The 20,627-nt window shown below is 42.6% G+C and overlaps 1 protein-coding gene across 1 annotated transcript in view; it reads right to left on the reverse strand.

Moving 5' to 3' along the window:
- The window catches only part of DMD (dystrophin), a 1,607,686-nt gene that overhangs the window by 9,867 nt on the left and 1,577,192 nt on the right, over positions 1–20,627 (reverse strand). Inside the window, exon 61 of the mRNA XM_037050278.1 lies at positions 19,382–19,460. Coding sequence (XP_036906173.1) covers positions 19,382–19,460 — 79 coding nt within the window. The remainder of the gene's footprint in view (positions 1–19,381; positions 19,461–20,627) is intronic.

A 20,627-nucleotide genomic window follows, 5' to 3' on the forward strand; every position in this document is an offset into this window, starting at 1 on the left:
AGAGAGAGCACATGGTGCTTCTTAACATTGAAGGTGCTTGTGCCCGAGATGAAACTGAGTTCCATCTGGGCAAGAGATGTGCTTCTGTGCACAAGGGAAAGAACAACACTGACTCCTGGTGGCAGCGTGAACAAAACCAGCATCATCTGGGGAAAGGAAGTTGTGCTCACGGAAACCGGAAACTGTGGCTGGATCCTGCTAAATTCCCAAGCAACCTTCCTGCTAAGGCCACTGCACGCAGAATCGGTGTTATGCTGTACTCCTCAAAGATCAGAACTTACTGAAGAGTAGATAAATAAAATGGATTTGTTCTCTGGTAAAAAAAAAAAAAAAGAGAGAGAGAGAGAAAGAAAGAAAGAAAATGGATGGACTCTCTAAGGAAAGAGGGCTATTAAAAGAGAACTGTACCCTGGGGAATGCCCTGAAAAAGCTGGTAGTGATAGAAAAGCCATCGAATAAAAATAGTACATAAACCAGAGGAAAGTAGGGTGAAACACAAGGACAGCCAGACGGTGAAGTGTGAGCACCGAGGGGTTCCAAAGGACTAAGGCTGCAGAAAAGGAAGATGTGTTTGGCCACAAGATCCCTGGTGATCTCCACAGGGCAGTTTCACAAGAGTGTAGAAGGTCGAACCAGATCACAGAAGTTGAAGGAGGGGGATTGACAGAGGGAGTTGAAGAAGTTGATTGACAGAGGGAAAGTGGTAAGATTAGGTCCTGACCAAGCATTAGAGAAGTTGTACATGAAAGGAGAAGAAAGTAAATGGAGAGGGAGAATGTGTGAGGGTTGGCCATCCCAATTTCCTGTTCTAAAAATGAGCCTGTTCAATTCATTTACTATGGAATTTGCTTATGGTCTTCTTTATAATGTTAAATTACACAAAATAACTTATTTCTCCTGCTTCTTTTACTTCCTAAGGTCATGATGAAGATAATAATACAGTGTTTAAAATTTCATGTCATTATTAATGCTGCATATAGACATATATGTGTATATATATAATATTTTTCCACTATAATTGCTTTCTTTTTTAAAAAAGATTTTATTTAATTTTAGAGAGAGGGGAAAGGAGGGGGAAGGAGAGGGACACACATTGATCCATTGCCTCTCACATGCCTGCAACTGGGGACTTGGTCTGCAACCCAGGCATGTGCCCTGACCTGGACTGGAACCAGCGACCTTCTGGTTTGCAGGCCAGCACTCAATTCACTGAGCTACACCAGCCAGGACTGCAATTGCTTTCTGTATGATTTCTATTTCCTTTCGATGTGATGCCTATAGTTTCTGTAGCAAGATTGCATTTCCTGCCATTTCACTGAAAGGCCAAGTGAAACTGAACACTTTTCGAAACATTCAATTAAAATAAGAATAGTGCTTTATATGTCCATATCATACATCAAGAGTAAAGAGCCAATGAGAACTCTCAGATCAGTTACTAAACTTGCGAAGATGGGAAGACTTTTCCATAAAGATTTCAACAGCAGAGACAGATGGGCTGCATTCCAGAGGGGAAGGTCACCGGTGTAATGAATGGGGTCTCCAATGTCTGCCATAGCTGTGAAAATTGTTACGGCTAACTAAAATTCCTCACGAATAACAACCAGTAAATATTATATGAGCTGTCAGACAGATAACGCTAGCTCCGAGACCATCACACAGGGCGAACGGAATACAGATACTCCTCCACTTACAGGGTTACATCCTGATAAACCCATTGTCAGCCTAAAATATCACAAGTCAAAAATGCATTTAATACACCTAACCTACCTAAGCTTAGCCTGGCCGACCTTAAACATGGTCAGAACAACCTACATTAGCCTGCAGGTGGGCAATGACACAAACTTTCATCGCTGCAGTCATTGTCTTCTTTTTCTTCTCCCCAGAAGCAGGAGACCTGGATGGGCTTTTTTGGAGGCATAATGTGATGCAAGAACACACACAAAAAACACAAGCTCCAAAGATTTCTAGCCACACAGTACGCTACGGAGTACTGGTTGTTTACCCTTGTGATCACGTGGCTGATTGGGAGCTCGGGCTCCCTGCCTTGGCCCAGTTCTGCCAGAGAGTATTATGCCTCATATCGCCACCCCAGGAAAAGGTCATAACTCAAAATTTAAACTATGGTTTCCAGTGAATCTGTGTTACTTTTGCACCATTATAACGTCGAAGACACACAGGTCGATCCATTCTAAATCAGGGACTGTCTGTACCACGCCACTGGCCTTGTCAGTGCATCATCAAACCATTTAGAGAATCAGGTTTACGTTTGATCTGGGAAGTCAGGAATTTACACTAAACCACCTGGCAAGCTGACTGCGTTGCAGAGATAAATGCAATATCTAATACCCAGTGCTGCTGGCTGTGAGCAATATTTGGTCGTATTAACCATGAAAGAAATGGTCCTTCCAACGGACATTCACAAAATTCCAAAGACCATAGTGTAATTATTAGGACATTAGGGAGACAATGAAGCTTCATAAGGACAGATGCAGGGTAGGTGTCTGTATAAACAGCTGCAACTGAATTATGCTCATGGAATTTCTGACCAACTTTGGACAGAACTGGCTGACTCTGTTACCACTGAACTTCCCTCCAGGCGAAAGCGGCTACAGTCTGTAGTCCATCTGGGTTAAGTCGGGTTACTAACAAGCCAGAGCAATATTGCCAGGTGCCTTCAGTGTCTCTCCGGATGTGCCTTTTAAAAGACGGCAGGTAGTCAACATCATTTGCTGAACACTCTCTGTGTGAATGGTATTGTATTAGGCACCAGGGAAATTTCAAGGAAAGTAAAATTTGAAATCTGAGACAGTAGGGAACAACTCGGATATTAAAAACGAAATGACTATAGATGGGATGTGCATCCATTTAGAAAGCAAGAGCCACGGAGAGCTAAGAATATGATAACAATGAGAGGAATAAGAGGGTGAGAGAGAAGAAATTTTGGTCACAGTTCTTTATGCCCTTGTAGAAGAATTACACATCTATAGTTGACCTGTAGACCCATGAGTATGAGAATGGAAGCTTTTTATTCTCATATGGGAGAGAAGGAGGGAGGGAGGGGAAGATAAATATAGTGGCAAACCTGAAGGTATTAAACTCCCCCAGTCTCAGTTTTCTCGTCTGTGAAATGGACGCAATAGTAATCCTTATTCCAAATCCACAGGGTTGTCTCAAGGATTAAGCTTGTAAAATGCTTCGTCAGTGTTAAGAGCAAAAAGTGCTCAGTAATTCGGATATTCGTATTCCGAGCCCTACTATTACGGCATCAATATAGTGAGTGAGTCATTGGGATCCTTATCCCATTAATTGACTTACTGTCAGTGCGAGGAATCCCAGGTTAACCAGGCAAAGGAGAGAGACTCTAGGGTTCTGGTGTTCCACTGACTATGAAAAGCTACTATCCAAAGTGATGAAAACAGAAGCCTAGAAAACAACGCCAGTGAGTCATCCCCCTTCCCTCTCTTCCAGCCATTTTCTGATCCTTAAAAAATTTCATGCAGTTCTCAGAGTACTATCATGCCTCATATCACCACCCCAGGAAAAGGTCATAAACATGAAAGGAGACAGACCTTCCTTGGGCATTCTGATGCTGCTGTCAAGAGCGAGTCAGCGGTGTTTTATCGTTTTATATCAGTGTTGTTTAGGAACTCAAAATAAACACCTAAGAACTTTTAGAAGGAAATAAAATAAGACATTTTCATTTTCACTTACATATTTAGTTCTGCTTTTTAAATTAAATCTTACCTTACCAAATGTACTATCTTTTTTTTGTACTTAAATGAGTGTGATTGGCTCATGTTAGAAGAATGATCTAATCTGTCCTGTTTAAGACATAAACCTTGTTGCCCTTTATTTTGCCCTAAGATAGCAAGGTTTCTTTTTTTTTTTTTTTTTAAGATTTTTAAATTTAGTTTTAAACAGAGAGGAAGGGAGAAAGAGGGAGAGAAACATCAGTGTGTGGTTGCTTCTCATGCGCCCCCTACTGGGGACCTGGCCAGCAACACAGGCATGTGCCCTGACTGGGAACTAAACCTGCAACCCTTTGGTCCACAGGTCCGTGCTCAATCTACTGAGCCACACCAGCCAGGGAAGATAGCAAGGTTTCTAGTGAGCTTTCGTATTGCGCTCTGGGAATAACTGTAGATTTGGTTCAATACTTCTTCTCTTCCCCTGACACCGCTAATAGATGTATCTGCTCCAGGCCTCCTGGGCCAAGTCTTTTGAATCAAGTCTCTTTCCCTTGATAGCTGGCTTAGGTCAACTTCCACAATGTGAACTCTCACTGTTTTACCTTTTGAGAATAAATCCCTTCTGTCCTTAACTCACACCATAAATGAGCTCATTCCGTTCCATTCTTCTAATTTTTTTTTCTGACATTTCCTGCTCAGATTTTCTCTTTCCAAGTCAAATTGCCCCCATGTTGACTAATCCTTCAATTATTCTCTCTCTTGTCTGCCTATTTCTAGCTCATTAAAACATTAGCACTCTGTAAAACCTATATTTATATTCATTATATATACATAAAAAAATCCCTTTTCTGGACAGAAGGGCTATAAGGAAGTGATGCATAAAATCGGAAAGGGGGGTATTCATCATACAAGAATGACTAAGGAGAAGGGGGAACCTGATTCTCATCACTAAATACATCTCACAACACTTGCCGAGTGAAATCCAGGGCCAGGCACTCAGAAGCACCCTTCGCTAGATTCCAATCAGATGAAATACCTTCTGCCTTGGATTTGCATATAGCCTCAGGGACAATGTGCATTAATACTAGTCTGTATAGACCTTATCCTCCTTTGCTGTAGAATTAATTCCTCCTTCCCCTCTACTCCCATGACACTTTTTACCACAACTATAGAAGGTCACAATTTTTTAAAAGATTTTATTTATTTATCCTTAGAGGGGAAGGGAAGGAGAGAAGGAGAGAAATATCAATGTATGGTTGCCTCTCATGCGTCCCCCACTGGGAGCTGGCCTGCAACCCAGGCATGTGCCCTGACTGGGAATTGAACTGCGATCTTTTGGTTTGCAGGCCTGCGCTCCATCCACTGAGTTATACCAGCCAAGAAACGATCTTTTTTTATGTCTATTTCTTGTGGTTTGAAGTTGAGTATCCCAAGGCTTGGATTCTGTCTTTCTCGTCTTCTTACTCCAGGGGCCTAGCATTGGGTAATAAATACATGAATGAATGCATGCTAATAGGCACAGCCTATCACATGTCACATCTTAGCTCAGAATCCTTCTGTTTTCCCTTCTTTTTCTTTTTTAAAAAAATCTTCACCTAAGGTTATACTGATTGAATTTTAGAGAGAGGGGAAGGGATGGCGAGAGAGAAGGAGAGAAACATCAATGTACAAGAGAAACATTGATCGTCTGCCTCCCGTACAAGCCCCGACTGGGACGCAACTCGCAACCCAGGCATGTGCCCTGACAGAAAATTGAATCCTCAACCTTTCAGTTTATGGGACGATGCTCCAACCAATTGAGCCACACCAGCCAGGGCAGTCTACCCTTGATTTTAAGAACAAATTCCAAAGTTTTTAAACCACAGTTAACAAGCCCCTACCTGGCCTGGCTCTTGGTTGCTCACTGAACTACCATTCACCATCTTGCCTCCTTGGCTTCAGTCACACTAGCTTCCTTGTTGTTCCTCCAACCCTCCAGGGATGTCCAGCCTGAGGTCTGAGGCCCACATGCACTCCAGGATGGCTATGAATGCAGCCCAACACAAAATCATAATTTTACTTAAAACCTTATAGCTCATTAGTGTTTGTGTATTTAATGTGTGGCCCAAGACAGCTCTTCTTCCAGTGTAGCCCAGAGATGCCAAAAGGTTGCACCCCACTGCTTAATCCATGCTCCCATCTCAGGGCCTTTGCACATACTACTTCCTCTACCTGGAACCCTTTGCCTCCTGCCTTCCCACTCCACATCTGCCTGGCTTGCTTCCTTTCTTCTCCACTCAAATGTCACCAGCCTCACCATCCCATTTAAAGAGTTCCCTTCACTAATTTCTCGTCTGCTTTACCAAACTTACCATGACCTGACTGCCTTCTCCTATTAAAATTAACCAAATGACAGGGGATTTTTTCCATCTCCTGCTGTTTCTCCAGTACCTAGAACAGAGTCTGACCTACATTGTTCAGTAAACAGACACCTGTCGAGTGCCAGAATGAATTGATTCTTAGCTGGCTGAAAATGAAGTGAAGTTCCTAACTTTTTCAGGATATTACACTAGGCACTAGACTAAGTTCTTTCCTACTGAATTAGAGTGGGAATAACCTTTGGAGTGCCCAGTTATTCATTTAGTCAAGGCATATTCTGCATCTATCTGCCATGTGTTAGAGGCATGCAAAGAAAAATAAAAAGAGCAACGCATGCCCTTTACCCTCGTGGTACGCTCGCTCCAACCCATTTCCTTTTATGATATGCTATCGACTATCCTTCACTCGAATTCCTGCCTGTCATTGGTATGTGTGCTGCTGAGCTTAAGGTGTAAGGCAAGAGGATGACGTAATTTATGCTGTCCCTAAAGTCCTTACCCGTTAATGGAGGTCGTGAGGTCAGATGCCTTAAATAATGATCACCACTCCATATACTGGACAGAATCATCAACCTCATTATGAAAGCAAGAGTAAATCAAATTTCCCAGGGACTAGAATGAGCCAGTTACAATGCCTTTTTCTCAGATGCTTGTCAATGTCTGTCAGTTACACTGCCAGCTCACAGACTGGGTTCCCGAGGAAGGAACTTCTAAGACAGAGTTTAGAGAGCAGGGGACTTAGTTCGGTGTGCCGTGGGATCGACACCTGTGGAAGGGAGACTAAGGAAGCAGGAATGGCAACAGAAGGAAGGCAAGCTGGGACCCAGGCCTGGTGACAGTCTCAGTCAACCCCACAGGTGCTCTTTAAAACATTTTTTTGTAATACGCACCCAAAGACATTTTTTTCTGTGCTTTTTTAGAGAGAGGAAGGGAGAGAAAAACATCAGTGCAAGAGAAAAGCATCGATTGGTTGCCTCCTGTAGGTGCCCTGACCAGGGATCGAACCCACAACCTAGGTTTGTGCCCTGACCGGGGATCAAACCTATGGTGTTTTAGTGAATGGGATGATACTTCAACCAAGTTAGCTACTTTGGCCAGGGCCCCACAAGAGCTCTTGAACTAGAATGGGCCTAAGTTGGGCCAAAATGACCAGGACTTAATATTCCTACGTTGCTCAGGACTTGCCTGTGGAAGAGGGCTGATCTTGGCCAAGGCAGCTGAGGTAATTCCTGAAGGGACAGACAGCGAGAGGATGTCTGCTGAGGACATTCCTCTTCATTGCAGGGACTGGTAGTTTAGAAAATTAGTCTCAGATGATTCCTCAGACACAGGTCATTCATTAGTGTTCCACGTGACTCAATTGCCATGGCTACGCACTGTCCAGGGGTTCGTATACAGCAGCAATTCTCAACCAGGGACAAATCTGCCTTCCAGAGGACACCTGACAATGTCTGGAAGCATTTTTGGTTGTTGCACCTGAGGGAGGGGGGTTGCTACCGTCACGCAGTGGGTAGAAGCCAAAGATGTTACTAAACATCTTACAATGCACAGGGCAGACCCCGAAACAAACAATCGTCTGGCCCCCAATGTCAACTGTGCCCAGGTCAAGAAAACCTGCTTGACAGCCCAGCTTGGGGCCGTATGAGGTGGCCTTAAATTTTCAACAGATTGTAAACAGCTGACCCAATCGGACATTGCTTCTTGGAGCCTTGGATGGTAACCCACAGAGAGAAAGGTGGGTGGCAGAGAGTCGGGGAAGGGAAAAAGTCGGAGAGCTAAAGAAGAAACCCAAAGCCACAAGGTGGAGAGGAGAGAGTGGCCATTATGCTGTGCCAGTCGGAAGTCTATAGCAGAAGAGGATTATAGGGAGAGAAGCAAACATATGCTTCGGGGTGACTGGTGTTCCTCATCCTTCCTTATTTTTCCACGTATCCTTAAAGTACCTCTCGTCCCTTAAGCCAATCCCTCCCTGTTCTTTACAGCTTTAAGGAGACACAGCACATAACACGGCAGCATCCACAGTGGACTGAAAACAAGAAGACTCTGTCATTGCTGATATCTGAAAGTATATTTAAAAATCCCAAGACAATGGTGTTTAAACCAGGAACAGTTTATGTAAGTCTGCAAAAGAACACAAATGCCTTTTGTCCTCCCCTCAAAGTTCTCCCTGAAAAGGGTTTTGTAATCCCAAACTGGTTGTGCTCTCGACATGGAAAACATCCAAATGGAAAAACAAAAGTAATGACTTTTGCCCACAGGGATGTGCTCCCACCATTTATGTTGTGCAAAGCTTTATATTTTGGGACAGATGACAAAAAAGCTACCCTAGGCCAAACTCAAAAATGCCTTTATTTTTGTGGGAAGTGTAAAAATATACCTCTCAGAGTCAGCATTCCCACTAAAATAGTGCCCGCGTGCCATGAAACTGCTTCAGAACTACGGTGCTGCTCTCCCTGTCCTAGGTCCCTGTGAGGCCCAGAGGAACCTGTCACAAGGAGGAAAATGAAGTCAGAAAGAAAGAGGCATGCCCTGCCTGGTGTGGTGCAGTGGATTGAGCATTGGCTTATGAACTAAAACGTCACTGGTTTGATTCCCAATCAGGGCACACGCCTGGGTCCCTGGCCAGGGCTCCAGTAGGGGGCGCATGGGAGGCAACCACACTTTGGTGTTTCTCTCCCTCTCTTTTTCCTTCCCTCCCCTCTTTCTCCCTCTCTCCCCTTGCTCTATAAACAAACAAACAAACAAGATCTTTTTAAAAAAAAGAAAGAGGCATTTGTTTCATCTCTGCCACGCCACCAGACTAATTTCCATGCAGGTATGTGAAGGAGAGGTAGTTAGTGGTTGAGCAAACGTCACCATTTAGCTTTAGAGCCAGATTGTGCATGGGGTACCACGGCAACTTCTTCATTCCTGCTTCCTTAGTCTCCCTTCCACAGGTGTCGATCCCACGGCACACTGAACTAAGTCCCCTGCTCTCTAAACTCTGTCTTAGAAGTTGCTTCCTTGGGAACCCAGTCAATGCAATTGGTGTTCCACGCACATCTCCTTTCCCCATGGGCACACCCATCTCCAGCAGCTGTGAGTGCCAGCTGGTACGGGCCCACTGCCCCCACCTCCAGAAAACCCCACTCGGTGAAATGCCAACTTGCTGCCCCTTGCTGCCCCTTTCTCCCCAGAAATCTGCAGCCAATGCCAGGTTGGCATAAAGGAGCAAAAGTCCAGCTCCCTTGCCTAAAGATGGGGCTGTCTCTGTGGTACAGCATGTGTCCCAGAGCCCACTGTGGGACAGGCTGAAGTTAGTCTCCACCTCCTTGCTTAGCTTTACTCTCTGACCAGGAATTCCTCTGCCTTATCCTGCTTCCTTTACTCTGCACTTGAGAGCCACCCTCCTGACACATTACTTGTACGAGAGTCTTTGCCTAGGGCTCTACAGCCAAGGCTAGCGTGACCAATGATCCTGCTATGCCTAGGACTGAGGGAGTTTCCTGGGATATGGAAATTTCAGTGCCAAACCCAAGAACACCCCAGCCAAATCAGGACCACTGGTCATCGTACCTAAGGCAGATAGATATTTGGATCCTGAGCTTTGCCTCCAGGGACTTGGGTGATCTGAACAACAAATAAATTTGGTTGTGCCCTGGCTGGGTGGCTTGGTTGGTTGGAGCATCACCCCGTACACCAAAAGGTTGCAGGTTCGATCCCCAGTGAGGGCACACACCTAGGTTGCAAGTTCAGTCCCCAGTCCAGGGTACGTATGGGAGGCAACCGATTGATGCTTGTTCCTTCCTTTCTCCCTTCCTTCCTTCCTTCCTTCCTTCCTTCCTTCCTTCCTTCCTCCCTCCCTCCCTCCCTCCCTCCCTCCCTCCCTCCCTCTGTCTCTCCCACCACCCCTTCCTCTCTCTCTGAAATCAATAAATATATCCTTGGGCAAGCATTAAAAAAGTAAATTGGGCAGTGTTCTAGCAAACCAGCTATGCAAAATAGGGGGAAAAAGCCTTGATTTGCAGTATTTGCCAATTTTTGAGGGGTAAGTATTCCCAGTATGGCTGACATCAGGCTACCTAAGTATATTTAACAATGGGCTCTCTCACACCAGTATATAAGCCAGCTCCCGTGCACAGATTCCCACAGCAGAAACTGAGAGTCTTCCTAATGTTCCTCAGCATGCTCAAATAAACGGATATGTAGGACCAACGATGTAAAATTTTGTTACTGAGGATACCCTGCAGCAAATAAATCTAAGGTCTTATTGACGAATATAAATTTGGGCTCAAGGAGATAGGGTAATAGAAATAGATTTAGAGAAAAGAGTGTAATTATTATCATCAAGATTGCTTTTTGTGGGCATCTGAAAGGCTATCTTTGAATTTACAGAGGTGATACCAGAAGCACTTACAGCAGGGGATGTCAAACTCATGTTCACCGGGGGCCACATGAGCCTCGCCATTGCCTTCAAAGGGCCGAATGTAACTTTAGGACTGTACAAATGGAAGTGCTGCTTAACAGTTCAGTGAGGGCTCAGTGCTGCCGCTGGGCGGAAACAAGGTGCTGTGCTGGATAAAGCAAGGTGGAGGGCCGGATTTGGCCTCTGGGTCTTGTGTTTGCCACCACTGACTTATAGGCTACATGGCATTTGTCCCAAATTCCCAACACCTGGGCCAGTACACGATTGGAAAAAATTGGCCCAAATGATTTTGCCCTGAGATTTTACCTGATAAAGAGCTTTAGGCTGAAAATCATCTCACACTGGACCTGTAAACTTCTTCCCAACTTTTATCCTGATGGCTTCTTTAAGCCAATCTGTGGCTTTAAATGATTGGCATACTCGTATTTCAAATTCATCCATCCCCTGAGGATCACAGTAGCGTAGATTAGAGCACTGTCAAGTGAAATGTCAGCAATTATTAGATGTGCTTCAAGTTTTCCCTCTACCTTTTTTTTATGAAGTGTGTGAGTTGGGGGAGGTGGGGTGAACTCGGTAACTTTTTAGCCCTATGTAGCAAGGAAAAACTGGAACCAGTTTGGGTTACCTTAATGAGGCAGAAAGAGTTAACCAGGGACCTGATTATGGCAGGTAACATGATAAAGCCTGCAGGAAGTAATTGATTAGCTATTTCTTTTTACAGCATCTTGTATTCTGAAAATGAGATGATCACTCAAGGAGACTCACAGCTTTTAAATTCGGAACAGATAGTAAAAAGGAAATACGTCTTGCAGAGTCCCACAGCTATCGATAGAGTTTCATACTGCAAGAGGTCACTGGGTTAAAAACTAGAGAATAAAAATTTTGACCTTTAGTGTTTTCTTCCCATTATAAAAGTAATACATGCTTATTATAAAAACTCTGCAAAAGCCAAAAGAAAGAAAACCACAATAGTTGTTTGTGTTTTGATATATATTTTGAGTCTTTTCTTTATGTGCACCTTTCTGCTGTTTCTATTTCATTTTCTAATCCAGATGTGATCGTTTGTAATTTTGAAATCAGCTTTCTTCTTTAATATGCTACACAGCACAGTAGAATTTTACAGAAGGGGCCATATGCAGTTACAAATGCTATTAGTCCTTGCTGAGAGGTAACATAAAAAGTCCCATTATTTATTGAGCATCTATTATGTGACGCTATGCTAACTGTAGCGCCACTGTGTATTATCAGTGTCAAGAGAAAATTTACCTCTTCTTTTGGGTGTAAGACGTAATTCATTCTGCAAGTAATTTTATTAAACATCTACCAAGTATCAGATGTCATGATAGATACTTGAGAATATAACTGTCAACAAGACTAAAACCACCCTGTCCTTATAGAGATTAGGGTCTACCCATTGATTATTCGCCTGTTCATCAGTTACACTAATAAATAGAAAGGTCTTATAATGGGGAAAACACTAGACTTTCTGATTCGATCCCTGAAAAACACCCTCAGAAAAAGAGAGGGATTACTTCCACTGCAAATTAAACACAAGAGAATGAATGATATTTTCACGTCTACTTTGATTATGATATTAAGTGATACGATCAAGTTGATAGTAGCGGTGGCAGGAGTACCAATGCTAACGGCGAACACTTAGATAGCACTTTTGTGGGCCAGGCACTGTTCTAAGGGTGTTACATATATTAACTATTTCATCAGCACTATAACCCTCTAAAGTAATATTGCCATATTTCGTGGAATTCAAAACCCTGTTGGTCATAGGTGCATTCTGATTACAGAGTTGTTAAAACATGGGTGGGATGTCTTAAAATTGATGACATATGTTACTGCAATCCTCATTTTGTAGATGAAGGATGAAGATACGAAGTACCGGAGCCAGTATTTGAGTCCAGCCAATCTACTTCCAGAGCCTATACTCTTAACTCGTACCCGATATACCATTGGGGAGATGGCACTTGGCTCAGAGGCTTTGAGAGAAAAATTCAGGCTCTGTCCATCCCCTTAGTATGGGCCAGAGCATGAGGACTAGAAGAGAGAAATATCTGAGACAATCTCAGGTGGACCAGGCAGTTACTGGCCTAGGTGTTTATTCTTCACGGGTAAGGCAGTGTGCGGCAGTGTGCGGCATGCCTTGGAAATGCACAAGCTGGTTTCTGGTCCCAGATCTATTGTAACCATCTCTGTGACCTGGGCTATGTCCCTTGATCTTTCTGCATCTATTTTGTCACCTGTAAAATAAGCGAAGGCCCAAGGAGTTCAGTGTGTCCCAAACTTAGGCTGCAACGCACAGAAGGAAAGCATTTTACTTGGTGACATAGCACATGTGCGCGTGTGCACACACACACACCTAACTGAGACCACAGTGTCAAAACAGCACTGAACTGTGCTTCTGCAATGTACTCTGATAATTTCTGGTTGGTTCTATTCCATTCCATTAAAAAGTGGTTGTTTGCAAGTCACTAAAGTGATTTTAGGATTCGCTAATGAACAGTCTGAAAATAACTCATACGAATATCCTCTATGTTTCTCTCCAGTCAGGCAATTCTGCAGCATGGTGTGGGGGGCGGGCGGGGTGCGTGAGGATGGTGAACTGAGAACCTCAAGAAACAGAGAGTTGATCCAATTGCTTAAAAATATTGCTTTTCCGTATGGACAAAGTCGAAGGGAGTAGGTTAGAGGGTGGGAGGCAGGGATGGGTGCAGTGGGGGGGCGTACGGGGAGGTGAAAATGGAGACAACTGTACTTGAACAACAATACAAAAATAAATTAATAAAAATTCCTTTTCTTTTTCATTGGATCATGTTCTTATTGCCTTCGAGAGAAAGTTCTTGTGCCATGAAACCATTTGGCAAATTCCACTTTAGAGGGAAGATTCCCATACTATGTTCTACAGCATGTTTACTGAGAAAGTAATTGGTGCGCCTGAAAAAGACTTCCATAATCACCTAAGTATGGACAACAGCTATTGACTGTGTCCCCATTTAGAGTGTGAATGTATATTAAAGGCTTTAAGAATTCCAACAAGAAAAAACTGCCTTACCTTTATAGCCCTGTTTGTTCCCAATCTTATTGACTCCAGAAATAATTTTTTTCAAGGGAGAGTTATCAACATAATACAGAACATTAATGGCTGAAGGAACTTGGCTTGGAAATGCTCCTTTAGGGAATTCTAGAACTTGTAAAATAGTAAGACAACTGCAAGTTCTTCTTACTATTACAGAAAGATTTTTAACCTTTACCCAAACCTATAGTTACCCTTCTTGATGAGAAAAGTAAAATTTTGAACAGAAGCCCAGAGAGTAGAGAAAATGGCCAGAAAAAAGATTTTACATTCTTTTTTAAAGGTCTTGAATTCTCGAAAATAAAAAATGGACAATTTTAAGACTAGTGTGTCAATGAATACTACAGTACTTTCTCGGTCATTGACATATGAAGAATTCAACACTGAGAGGCATATATATATATGCCTAGATATATATATGCCTAGATATTATATATATTAGAATATAGGCATATATATAGATGCCTATATTCTAATATATATATATATCATGTACATAATATACATAATATATAATATGTACATAATATTTACATGTATGTATAATATACCATGATATTTCTAAATGATCAATTTAAAGTATCACAGTTAGAATTTCTCCTTTTCTCTTGGTTTCAGTGGCAGAAGTCAATTAGAAGTGGTAGAATGTTAAAGCACGAAATAAAGGCAAGCTAGTGTGTATCAATCAATATAAGTGCTACAAGTGTGTATCAATGTTTTCCTCTTCTCATTTGCTTTCAGATTTAAGATAAAAGAAATGACTGTTTTAACAAATAGAGGTTGGGCTATAAAAAGAAACAGTATTTTTCATTAGTAGACGGCTGCCTCTCTCTACTGATAAAAAAACAAAGACAGCCCTGACCTGTGTGGCTCAGTTGGTTGGGCATTGTCCTGCAAGGTGAAGGGTTGCCCTTGGATTCCAGGCACATGCCTGGGTTGTGGGCCAGGCCCCCAGTAGGGGGCGTGCGAGAGGTAACTACACATTCATGTTTCTCTCCCTCTCTTTCTCTCTCCCTCCTGCTCTCTAAAAATACATAAAATGTTAAAAAACAAAGAGAGACAGTAATGTAACAATCAAAGGGGAGTGTGTGTATGAGCGTGTGTGTGTGTGTGTGTGTGTGTATGTGTGAGAGAGAGAGAGATAGAGAGAGAGAGAGAGAGAGAGACCAAGAGAGAATAGGATGAAAAGACACTGAGCACGTTTGTGTGGTGGGGCTGCTGCTAGTGGCTCTTCTTTTCCTTTCATTTGTAATTTCTAAACCCCAGAAATCACCCTATGATTAGTTCTAGGAACCTGAAAGCAAATTACTCGACATCTATCAATTCCAACTCATTTATGCTGACCTTAGTGGTATTTTTCTCAAACATATTTTTATTTGCTGAAGGGAAGCCGTTTTTCTTTTATAGAACACCCTTTAACAGCGGACCAGGGGCTTCAGAGACGGCCTGCCTCAGATAGGTTTTGATGGTGCGCTCCATTTCTGGTGCAACTTTCTAGAGGTCATTTGGCAATACAGACCCAAAGCCTCACCAATGTAAACATCCTCTAACACAGAAGTTCCACTGGGAGGCATTTACGTTGCAGAAGGAATGTGAGGTGTTTACAAAGGTCGACAAAGAATGTTAGTCACAATTTGGGATGTAATGGAGAAAAATGTGAAACGATCTTAACACCGAGTGACTGACAACTGCCTTGGTAAATCCGGAAGAGCCCCAAAAGGAACTCCTACTTGGCCATTAAAAAATTACTCTGAGTGGAATATGCAAACACACAACAATAGCTCTACTATAGCTCTAAGGGAAAAAATGACGGTCATAAACCTGTACATATAAGAGGCAGCCAATTGATGTTTCTCTCTCACATTGATGTTTCTCTCCCTTTCTTACTCTCTCCCTTCCTCACTCCCTAAAAATAAATAAATAAATAAAATCTTAAAAAAAAAAAGAAAGACATTGGAATGGAGAACAAACTGAGAGTAACCACAGGGGAGGTGGGAGGGGATAATGAGGGGCAAAGGGTGAGGGGTTTTTAGGATCAACTATAAAGGACACACGGACAAAACCAAAGTGGGGGAGGGATCGGGGTGGGAGGTGGAGATGGCTGGGGTGGGGGGAAAATGCAGACTACTGTACTTGATCCACAATAAAAAAAAAAAAGACAGAACCTGCTCCAGAATCTGAATACACACACAAACAACACACCCAGACAAAGACATAACGTTTATAAACCACATTTTTAATAGTCATTTTTCTTTCCCTGTTTGTACTCTCTGCTTTCCAGAAGTTCTTTCAGGGGCATATATTACCTCTGTAATTTTAGAAAGAACAGCATAAGCAAAATAATCTTTATCTAGTCTTCAGTCTCACTGTCCTATTTCTCAACTACCCCTTAAAGTAAATCAGTATTTTCCGACATGCGCAAGCAAAGCTTCTAAGTATGCACTGATACTGCGCATGCGTATCCAAGAAATCAGTGACTTCTGGCTCTGGCTCCAGCTCCATGTAGGTGGGCACAAGACTGTTTTCATGAGCACGTTTCTTCAAGCCCGACCTTTCAGGAAGTGGGCGCCTCTATGGCGCGGTTTGAAAGGTGTGAAGATGCTCCATGTGGCCCCTCAAGACTCTTTCCTCACAGCTCACAGATTACAGCTGATGGTACCATCTCTCTCAGAGAGCCACTGCTCAGGTTTACGCTCTTGCGCCCTATTAAAATGCAAATAGCCCCAGAGAAGTATGCATGAAACTTTTTAACCCAGTCTCTGACCTGGGTTAAATGAGTATAATGTAGCATTTTCTGAGGCTAGGTTTTCATGGGAAAGGCATGGGACTTCAGGTGGGGCGCGCAGAGGGAGTGAAGGATGAATGAATACGTACACGCATGGTGCTGAGGAGTAATTAGTATTCCTAATGGTAATATTTTTATTTATGGTTTATGAGTCACTTGCAAGAATGTTATTGCATTTAATCTCAATGAAATCGAGTAGACTGGCTGTTACCAAGGCAACTTAGGCAGACCAGAGATCTGGAAAAATACAGAAGACCAAATCTGCAGGCTTTGTAATTGTTCCAGAGCAGCGATTTCCCACCTGTGGGCTGTGGCACAGCGATAGGGCGCAAGAGGCCCACTGGTGTGCCGCCAGGAATTTTAACACATGCAATACCTGACTATTTAGTCGGGGGCACTGACCTCTTTTCCCTTGGATGGTCGAATAAAAAAAATCACAACAGCCAACACAACCATAGATGTTCAATGTGAATGAATCAAAAATATCCCTATTTTTTGTCACATCAGCAAAAATCTCTTTTTTGGTAGGCTGACAAATTTTAGTAATTAGTTTATGTGTGCCGTGAGATGAAAAAGGTTGAAAATCACTGTTCCCCAGCCATTCCTACAAGCCATAATCCCACTCAATGACATACATAGCTCTGACCTGCCTCTTTTGTCCTGGCACCTTCAAAGCATGTGTGATGCTGTTCACGTAACAATGGTGGGCAAATAATAAGGTTAGGCCCGGTCAGAAACTAAGACAACTGCTGAATTAATGCGTTGTGTAGCAAAAAGACAGGACTGTCACCATCTAGGAATTTTTGTTCTAAAAGACAATGGCAAACAGGGGTGAAAGCATCTAGTCAGATACTTTAAAATGTTTGTGAGCGTGGATCTTTTTATTAATCTATGGAAAGTACAAAACAAAGGACTAGGAAACAGCAATAAAAAAGTCGGAAAAGTGAAGGGAGATCCTATACAATTACTTCCCCCCTGTAATATGTAAATCAAGTAAAAGACGGTCAGGGGCAAGGGCTGGTGGTTAAAGACAGACTCTGCGGCCGACTTCTTGGATTTGAATACTCACTGTGTCATCTGCTAGCTGTGTGACTTTACCGGGGGGACCCAGAAAAACCTGGAATGTACTTATAAAAAATTGTGTATTTATTCTTCTATGTTTAAAGTTCAGTCACCATTAAAGTACTCTCTAACTGATGCAATGCACCTATTGAGACATTTTCTCCATTGCTCAGAACAGTTTTTGAACTCGTTGACTTTGATGCCTTTTAAAAATGGCAAAAGTGATTCTGCCATTTTTTTGGTTCACTACTTCCACGTTGGCAAAATGTTTTCCTTTGAGGACTTTTTTCATCTGGAGGGGGGAAAAAAAGTCAACTGGGTGAATAGGGAGGGTGGGGCATGGGATCATACCATTTTTTGGTCAAAAAATGCTGAACACCCAGTGTGGTGTGAGCCAGTGTGCTCGTAAATCACCCATCATGGAACGGCAAAGGCGTTGAGTCTTCAAAAAAAATTTGGTGAAGCCGAATGCAGCCTCTCACCACAATGCCAGCTAGTACACTGAAACAAATGGGATCCTAGAACACTCACCTAGTACGGGAAGCCTGTACTACAAGGGGCCCGCCCTCCAGAAGATCATTCCAGTTTTTTTGAGTCCCCCGCTTAGGCTTCTATTTTCTTATCCTTGGAATGTGTATAATAATGCTATCTACTTGATAGGTTGCTATAAGGATTACATTAGTTCACATTTGTAACATTGCCAGGCACAAAGTAACTGCCTTAGAACGATCATTACACCCTCGTACAGACTCATGCATGACCAGGAGGAAATATACTGAAATGTTATCATAGATTAACTGTATGTGGTAGAAGTATGGATTTTTAAATGTCAAAAACCTCAACATATGTACTTTTGCAATGAAAGACTCACTGGTATAAATAAATAACAAGAGTCAGAGGAAAACAGGAGCTTGACAATTTAATATGGATTTTCATATGAATAGGGTATTCCAATGTTAAACTTTCACGCCCTGGCTGGTGTGGCTCAGTGCATTGAATGCCTGCCTGCAAACCACAGGTTGCCAGTTGGATTCCAAGTCAGGGCAGAGGCCTGGGTTTCGGGCCAGGTGCCCAGGGGGGGGCACGTGAGAGGCAACCAGTCGATGTCTCTCTCTCCCGCATGATGTTTTTCTCCCTTTCTCCCTCCCTTCCCCCTCTCTAAAAAGAAAAATAAATAAAGTCTTAAAAAACACTTCCCATCAAGATGGTCTATTCCTCTTAATACTATTGATTAAAACACAATAGTTATTAAGGATATATATAAATAATTGTGAAAACATAATTGATAAAATAGTAAAACTGGAAAATATACAGAACGAATAGAGGTCAAGAACTAAAGAGCGGCCAGAAGAGTTAGGGAAAGGAAACATAGGCTGAGGTTCCAACTTGGAGGCAGAGAGTATTTAGTAAGATATATGGAGATAAAGAATTCTAGATTGGCCCTGGCTGGTGTAGCTCAGTGGATTGAGCGCGGGCCTGCGAACCACATGATCGAGGTTCGATTCCCAGTCAGGGCACATGCCTGGGTTGCAGGCCAATTCCCAGCAGGGGACTCATGAGAGGCAACCATACACTGTTATTTCTCTCCTTTTCTCCTTCCCCTCCCCTCTAAAGATAAATAAATAAAATCTAAAAAAAAAAGAATTCTAGATTGATTCATGGTAATACATATTGAATTATCATGTAATTATACGATAGCACAATTACCAGCTGTATTAAGTGAACTGCTCTAAGCTTAACTAAAGACTCAAAAAAATCTCACCCAAGTTAGCACTTGAGAATACATTGCAGGAAATGATTATGCATTCGCTGAAGACTGGACGAGATAATCAAATTTGTCTTCCTCTTCCTAACCTTCCAAATTTACCCACCAAGGTATTTTTCAGGATGATTTATGCCCGCAGTGCATTTAGCAGAGATGACTGTAATTCAACCGTTATTTCTTAGCCACCAAGATGCAATGAAGAGGTTAAGCAATGAAAGCTGACAACGACTTACTGGAAAGAAAGTGCTGGGACGCTGGGCCAAAATCCCTGTGAGCTTCGTGCAGCTGCCTGATGCGGTCCTCAACGGCCACCTGGGAGGAAGAGGCGAGAAATGATGGTCTGTCATCATACCCAATGAGGAACAATTAAAACAATGTGTCCTCTTTGGTAACATCTTTTTGGGCTTCTAAGGCTGGAATACTAACGCAGCAATTTATAACACTGGTTTTAATATCCACTTATGGTAGGGGGCCTCAAAGATCCATTTCTATCAAACCAAGGCCAAACAAAAAAGATTTGCTCTCTCGACAGCGTTAAAATGAGAATTTTTGAAACACTCATTGGCAGCGATGGATGAACTATAGTTCCAATTAGTACCAACAAAAATGCCAACTCTAAATCTTTCATGAAAAGATTAAGGAGGGAGGCTGCCATTCACTATGATACTAGGTGAGTAAAGGACCTCAGAAATGACGTATTTTGTCCTAGTCTTTGCCTAAGCCTATTGTTTTTTGGCTAGTGTTTTTTTTTGGAATAGTATTAATCAGTAATTAATGGATCATCGAGGCATAACTAATCATTGATAACAAGTAACCAAAGAGTTTATTAGTAGCTAAATATCAAAGAAGTAGAGGCAAAGCTTAAATTCAGGGTATTTGTTAGGTGGATAGTGAGATTAAAAAAATCTTCAGATTTTAGTTTTCAGTGGACATGGAAATTACTAGGAAGCATATTTTTAGGTGGCACGAAATAAAAATGACCATTTTTCCTTATTATGTTCTTCTAGAATATATTGACACAATATCCTGATAGCTTAGTAAATTCTGTTCTGGGCAGGGAAACAAGGAAGAGTTTTATGGGTGAAATGGTACACTCCGTCACCTGGCCTTTTGCCAACCAGGTGCTCGTGATGGCCCCACACATCCACATCCTAGCTCCACGATACTGGATCTTGACTTGGTTCTGAACAGCCCAGCCTAAACCAGAGGCTGGTCAGTGCTTGCCCAGAGCCACCAGAGCTCGAGTGGGTTTGCTCTCGTGAAATGGATCATCCCCAAGAGGTAAAATAGGTCTTAAACTTATCCCCGAACTGGCTCAGGTAGTCTGGTCCCAAGCCAACTCTGACCTCCCAATATCAATCAAGTGCCTAGCATAGGTCCGGAATGATCTCTTTTTTCACTTTCTCCCCAGCCTTGTCCATCTTTGCTTGGACTAAATATTTGGGAAACCAAGTGGAGTTCCCAAAAATGTAGGGCTTG

This window comes from Sturnira hondurensis, unplaced genomic scaffold (assembly GCF_014824575.4).
Source record: "Sturnira hondurensis isolate 20B ecotype Veracruz unplaced genomic scaffold, ASM1482457v3 Scaffold0006693, whole genome shotgun sequence".
Classification (NCBI taxonomy): Eukaryota; Metazoa; Chordata; class Mammalia; order Chiroptera; family Phyllostomidae; genus Sturnira; species Sturnira hondurensis.